The 7,743-nt window shown below is 34.7% G+C and overlaps 1 protein-coding gene across 1 annotated transcript; it reads right to left on the bottom strand.

Annotated features, from left to right (window-relative positions):
* Positions 1-244: 244 nt before the first annotated feature.
* On the bottom strand, positions 245-5,460 carry LOC131075172 (lipase-like PAD4). The gene is made up of 4 exons (XM_058011998.2): positions 5,215-5,460; positions 4,577-4,901; positions 2,626-3,345; positions 245-1,569 (listed from the first exon to the last, which is right to left on the bottom strand). Exons 1-4 carry the CDS (start codon positions 5,241-5,243, stop codon positions 769-771), a joined length of 1,875 nt encoding a protein of 624 aa, XP_057867981.2. The 5' UTR covers positions 5,244-5,460; the 3' UTR covers positions 245-768.
* Between the last annotated feature and the right edge of the window lie 2,283 nt (positions 5,461-7,743).

The following is a 7,743-nucleotide window of genomic DNA, read 5'->3' as shown; positions in this document are numbered from 1 at the left end:
TATTAACAAAAAAAATTAACTAATAAATCAACAAAATATCTTTAAAAACTCTTCAAATTTTATTCAATTGCAAAAAAATCTATCCTAACTAAATTGCCTTTTATCCTAAACCACAAATAAAAATATCCCCATTAACAAATAATTGCAAATAAAGAACTCTCTATCATAACTAACTTGCCTTCTACCCTAAACCACAAATAAAATATATGAACCCACTAACAAATAATTGCAAATAAAGAACTCCTAACGCATAAATTACTCGTATCCACCCATATTATTCCACATGAAACAATGACAAATGTATACAAGAGAAAAGCCTCACAAATCAACTAGTTACAGCAATACATTTTTTTTGTTGTCGTTGGGGTATCCCCGCGGCCCCGGCCCCAGCCCAGCGCCCCGACCTTACCCTGGTTCAGGCAAGGGGCGAGACTAATCCCTGATGCCACGGTGCCATCAGCACCGCCTCCGGTGTCCGTGGTAGAATAATTCCGAGAGAGAAAGTCAAACCCAAGACCCCAGAGAGCAAACCCGAAACTTAGGACCAACTACTCTAACCCGTGGGGGCTAGTTACAGCAATACATTGAATCCAAAGATCTAATAGGAAAGAAAGATACAAAAACAAACTTACGAGAAATATATAATTGTTTTTCAAGAAGGTACTTAGACCAAAACTTACTTGGGTTCCATCTACCAGACAAACTGAACCACTATTAAGTGTGAAATTAACTGATATTAATTAGATATACTGCATTAAAAAAACCCTCCTAAGCTTTTGGCTTCCAACTCTCACTTGCCAGGAAGTTGAATAAGGGAGAGCTTGAATTCCACTGTGGGGATTGGGTTTGAATATGACTGTATTGTTGCCACCAAATCATGAAGCTACTCTGCTCCAGAAATACCTCAACAGAAACACTCTTATCTTTGATCATGCTCTCAGCATATTTTTCGAACTCAAGACTTTCTTTCAGAGTGGCATTCATGTCTTGCTCTTGTTGGGGATTTATCAAGGCTTTATAAGCTTCTTCCAAACGAGCCCAAAATATTGAGTCCTCAGTTAAGGACGCAAAACTTGTGCGGCCTTTTTTTCCTCTACCACTACCAGCGCGAGTTTGCTCTTTTTCTTTCATCCATTTCTCCAGAACTATGTGACGATGCGGTCGGGCCCCATCTGAAAGATAGCTTTTGTTTCCCTTCAGTGTACGATAGTAGTCTGCAATGTCCAGTGGCTCTACAAGTCTTCTATATGCAGTACCAGCATTGATCCATTTATTTCTGGTTCGGAAGTCAATGGGCAACACATGCTTCTCTTCCATCTCAATAATCTTATCCCAGAATTCTTCCAACCTTTTTCTAGCCAAATTTACATAAAAATCTTTCCTCTCAACAATCTGTTTGAAAGCATCATAATAGCCAGGGCCATTGTCCTTAGAACGCATTTTGTACCATTCCAGCTGTGCCATATAGCTTTGATGCTTGCTCAACTCCATATTGAGTTTCTCAATGTTTATATCTTGCTCATTTTTCTCTTCTCCAGCTTTTCTGAGTGCAAGAAATGCATGATCATCCTGCCCGAAAATCAGAAGTCGACAATCTCAGTGTCTAAACAAAGGAAACAACGTTGAGGGAAAAAAATTAGACAACTAAGAAGCTAACACGGCTATAGAAACCAAGGGTAAAATAGAACTAATAAGTATAATTTAACAGATCTTGATAGGTGTGATGAGATATGATATGTGCATTTTGTTTTTGTTGTGGATATAATTCCAAAATGGATTTTTTTGGGCATATCCCAGTTCAGGGTAACTTTTTTGGATTGGGTCCTTTTGTGTTGGTTGCTTTGTTTATCGCTTACTGTGTATTCAGACGGTCAAGGACTACCATGTGGTGTGTCCTCACTTGTATATCTGGTTTGGATTATTTAAACCCTTTTTCTTATAAAATACTCTTCACCAGAAAAATGCAGTTCAACAGAGATTGGGGGGTATACCCCAAGCCCAGTTAATTGTATTTACAAACTGTTTATCTATGTGGATCATACCCATCATTTCGGTTTTGAGTTTGGTATTCATTGGTATTAAACACAACCCACACTATTACGTGTCAGCATTCAAAACATGGCTTGGAGGGAAGCTACTAGTACAGGTCCACATGAGTCTGGTGGTTAAGTTTATGATTACACTTATTGCAGAGGAAGGACCCCATCTAATCTGGGATAAAATATCAATAGAATAACATCGGAGACTTCAGGGAACATAAGACTCTGCCCATATCTGCTCATGGTACCTCGTGTCCTCTCTCCAACTTGAATCTAAATCTCAAAATGCAGGGGCAGGACAGTAAAGTACTCAATTGTCTGTTTCCATATTCTACATACTTTTGCCTATTTTTCTGACTAAAAACGTTGAATTTCAAAAGTTCATCCTGATAGGGGTTGACTAACTTAAAGAACTTATAAAGACTGGGCCAAACTCTGGTACGAGAAAGCTAAACACAGGGAAACAAGTCTACGCATGATAAAATAATAAATAAACTCAATTTTCTCGATATTGCAAATTTGTATCTATGTTATGCAGATTATGAATCATGCAACTACGATAGCAACAAAAGATAGGAATGAGTACCTGAGCTTCAACACCCATTGCGTCCAATTCCAGGGCTATTCCCAGCTCAAAGGAGTTTGCAACGAAGTTTGCGATCTGACTGGCATTTAACAACTCTTCAGTGATAACTTCCAACATGCGACCATAATCTGTGTGCTCTGAAATACAGACATGTGCAGTTTGATCATCTGGTATTCCTTCATGGCTTCGCATAGTCAAGTGTAACATCTTGAGTACAGCTTCGGAACCCTCAATGCAAGCTGCGCCATGGGTTGAACAGAACATATAAGTACCGAAGGGTACAAATGGGCTTCGAACACCAGATTCTCCAGGATAATTGTTTGCTATTGTAGATGTGTACTTTAGGACATTTTCAAGAAGAATCCTGCAAGCTTCTGGAATAGAAAGTTGTAATGGAGCAACATGGTCCTGGCCCATTTTGTTCCTCCAGTTGGGCACAATTGCATCCAAAGGCATTTTAATTGATTCAAGCGGTGCGAGGTGCATCCTTGGCACAATATCATATTTGGAGACAACATGACAAAATCTGTCCAACCAATCCTCACGCCCAATTGCCTCATGAAGTGTAGCATTTCCAACCAAAGGAGAACCAAAAGTAATACAAAAAGAAGAGGAGTTTCTGAACCGCTTTTCTAAAAACCAAAGAGTGGCCAGGGCTGCAACTGCACCTCCTACAGAATGGCCCACAAATATAACGGTTTGTTCCTTTAAACCTTGCATCTGATGGAACAAACAGAAAAAGGGTATTACATTCTATTTATAAACTTAGATCTCTACTAAATGAAGTAAATATGCTCTTTCAATGATGACACTAAAAAATTGATGAATATCTGATTGATAATATTGTTTGATATTTGTACAGCGTGTGACTGGGTGCTAAAGCTAGAGCATCACCATGAGAACGACATGGTTCAAGTCTCTCCCCTGAACCTTTGGGATTTCTACCCATATCATTGTGACTGTAACAAAGCCGACCAAAAATTGAAGGGATCCTCTGTAACCCCTTATTGACTAAACTAAATAAGCTACTGCTTGTTAATCCCAAAGCCATGAGAATATGAATATATCGAATTTTCAAACATTGGGGGCACAACGACATGGGAGTATGAAATGTACAAATATTGGGTTACAAAAATATGGAGCTACAGGAACACCCTAATATCATGGGCTTTTCTCACCGGGGTTTAACCCTGGATGTTCTGAATTATGATGCCTATCTCAACCACTTGACCATTGCCCAGTCATAATAACATTTGATTCACTTCAATTGGAGATGCATTTGGAAATACCAATTATTTTTCTTTTCTTTGACAAACAAATACTTTTTGGGGGGTTGGATGAATGAAAATTTCAATTAATAGATGAGCTAAATGCCCTGTAAATTTGTAAAATTTATGATAGCATAACTTTTCTGTGTGAAAAGATGCAGAGTTAACAAACATACATGAGTACATGATACTAACATTGATCAATGATAACAATAAAAGTTTGAAACTACAGACAGATTTCAAAGCTACTTGAATGTGTCACAAATTTCTAGCATCCTTATTAAGGATGGCAATTAAGATTGTGAGTTTTTCATATCTAGAGCTTCAGTTTCCTGAGTGAAAGGTACCTTCGGTGCAAGAAACTGACGGCTTTAAGTTTTACTAAGGCTAGGATCAGTAAATTTTGGGCTAATGCTGCACTTTTAGACCAGTTGTCTAGTATTTTGTGTCAAGCAGCCATGATAACATGTAGGCAAAACTTTAAAAAAACAGAAAAAGGTGTTAGTCTGATCAAACATATATCCCATTAACCAATAGCATCAACAAAGAAAATTGCATTAGACATAAAACTGCAAGTGGACAGTGACTGAATTGTTTGGTCATTTGAGCTAGATTATGAAATGCAAAAACAGGGATCCAACATCACAAAGCAACTTTATAATATGGAACAAGGGTCTACTCACCTTGGCTTTGAAATCCTTACTTTCCAGAATATGGAGGAATCGGTTGAAAGCTCCGCTGTGAACAAGGGCCGGTTTAGTATCGTCACCACTGAGGCTGGCAGAGAAGATTTTCTCATTCTGGATATAGCATTCTCCATATTTGCTATCTGGTACAATGGAATCGTCATTATGAAACGAAGGGAAGGCAACATATACTACAGCTTCATCGTTTATCAGAAGAAAACTATCTTCTCTATTTTTGGAAATTCTACGTATCGCCTCCCAAGCCTTGGGCAGGATTCCACAGAAAGCAATCCAAGTTGCAAGCTCCCGGCCAACACTGAACCTATAACAACAAATCCACAAATTAGCACCAAATGGGTGTGCCCAAAAATTAAGCATTATGCAGTTACAATACCTCTAATGCTTTTCTGATTAAACTCTCCTAGAGTTTGCGGAAAGAAAATTCGCATTTCTATTGTATTTTTAGCACCGAATAAACATTCTGACTGATTTCGTACTAAATTCATCTCTAGCTTCCATAAAAATTGTTTAGATCTAGAATCCCATCACAATCAATTAATAACAGAAACAAATGTTTTGCATAGAAGTGTCTTCAAAATCGTAACCTTGACGAAAACCCTAAAGCTCATACTTACTGTGGAGGGTTTGAAAAATCTGAATCCATGGCTTGCGATCTGCTCTTTCCCTGGTATTAATGATCATAAAGGAACAACCTTTTATAGAGCTCGTTTGATTTTTAGTTACAGAGGTACGAAGAGAGAAGTCTGTCTGAAAACCCATTGGAAAAGTCTCCGGAGCGAAGTCAATAGCGAAGGCGCAGAGAAGATGGAAAAGTCCTGTCAGACTCGGCCGTATAAAAATATAAAAATTTCAGCTACTGAAAACTATTTTGTTCAATATCATTACCAAAAAAAACCAAGAGAGGGAGAAGTTTTCTTTTAAGATATTACAATACCTAGAAGATCTTTTCACATTCACAATTCAAAATTTGGTAATATTGAGACAAATTTACATGATACATTATTACGTTTTGAATATGACATTCAATGCATTCTTTTAATACTCCTATCTTATTCGATCATTCTAAGTGTTATCCTTCTTATTTAGAAATGAAACACTTAATTTAATTTAGTAAAGTTCATTAGCATATGCATGTTTGAAGAGTATTGTTTGTAATATTTGTATACACATTAATGTGGGTTGACTAGAGATATGTGTCTAATGTGGGTTGACTAGAGATATGTGTCTAATGTGCTCTACCAGATTATATTTAAATACCACTAGTCTTCATATATTAAAAGATAGTCCATGAGAAGTATACAATTTAGGTGAATCATATAATATAATTATATATTGTCTATTATTGAATATAGATTAGATGAATCTTCAATTATAGACTTAATCCATATCCACAAACTTGATCCAAAGCAAAAAGTATAAATCTAACATAGAATATAAGACATTTTTTAAATAAGACCACATGACTTTGATATATCAATTTAATTCTAAAATATTCATTGACACACATTTTTAAATTATAAAATTAAATCTCTCTTTCACACTTACTTTAATAATATGACTAAATATGATTAAATCTAAAATATCAATTTTAGATTATTTTTTATTTTCTTACAATTATTATTGTAATTCTATTAATTTAATTTACTCTTAATTTAAACCCTATGTTGCTAAAGCCCCACAAGATTTGCAAACTAATTTATTGTGTTTAATTTTAAAAAATTTAAAAACAATAACATCAACAAATTATTTCATAGTATGCAAAATATGAAGTCAATATACCTACTTCAATCTGATTCTTTTTTAATATTTTTGCATGAATTTAACACTAAACATAAAACATCTACTTTTCTAGTTCATCTCAAAGTTGAGTCCATAATGCATAGTGGGAAGGACTAAATGTATGTGGCCCCATTTTTTGCCATTAATATATTTTGCGTTCTTTCCTTTTGGCCTTGAACTTATGTGGAAAATTTGTCTCTTACAAATGCATTTTAAAGTTATATATAAAAAATGAGATAGCCATGAAGCTTCATGGTAACGAAGCCATCCATTTTTTCTCTAGTGTTTGTTTCCTTGTCCACTCCTCACCCTTCAAGTGACCTTAAAAAGATTTTTCCTTTCTATGAAGTTTCATCGTAATAAAGCTTTTTTATTTTTATTTTTTTTGGTTTATTTCATATAAAAGAGAACAATTTGTTAATTACAATAAAAAGTAATTAAGCAAGAATGGTAAATGGCTCACCAAAGACCAAACAATTATACATTACTATCCTTCATAATTATTTGCTCCAATATATGAAATAAATCCGAAGGTAAACATCTCTTATCCACTACATATCTGCCCATTTGCCCAAACAATCCGCTATCACATTCCACTCCATAAGAATTTGAGAGAAGGTAATGAAGTTATTAATTACCTCGACAATTTTTTTATTTTTCATTTTTCATTTTTTGTAAAGGTCAATGGTGATTAACATTCATTATTTTTCTTTTATATATAAATGAGATTTGTCAAGAAGTTTCATAGCAATGAAGTTATCAATTATTTCAATTAAGCGTTTTTGTCCACTTCTTATCACCCAAACTATACTTGAAAGATATTTCTTATCCATGACTATAATGTCATTATTAAAATAAAGCTTTTCTTTATTTTTATTTTCCAAGCTTTTCTTAATTATTAGTATGACCATTCAAGTAATTTAGTGCTAGATATTGTCATTAATGTCATGATAAGAAATATGTTTCACTAAATAGTAGTTAACTAAATTTCAGCTACCACTTGTTTTGGTTAGAAATCAATTTAAGGAACTCATAACAAGATTTTTTAAAGCTTTTGATTGTATGATCCAAATTACAATTATATTATTTTTTAATTCAATAATTAGCAAAACATTATAAAAAAACGTGAAATCATACTCAGCCTACAATACACATAAGAGACAATGTTAAACTTGAGAAACTCTTTTAGGAAAAAATGAAATAGTAAAAGAAAATTAATAATTCTATTAATTTATGTCCATGATCCAAATACAACAGATCTCCTTTTAATCTTTCTCAATCTACAAACTTCCAATGTACAACATGTAGATCCTTTCTCTCAATCCTCAATTTGGCCCAATGGCTTTCTCCATGGACAATTTTGT

This window comes from Cryptomeria japonica, chromosome 5 (assembly GCF_030272615.1).
Source record: "Cryptomeria japonica chromosome 5, Sugi_1.0, whole genome shotgun sequence".
Taxonomy (NCBI): Eukaryota; Viridiplantae; Streptophyta; class Pinopsida; order Cupressales; family Cupressaceae; genus Cryptomeria; species Cryptomeria japonica.
This window is presented reverse-complemented; position numbering and strand designations above follow the sequence as displayed.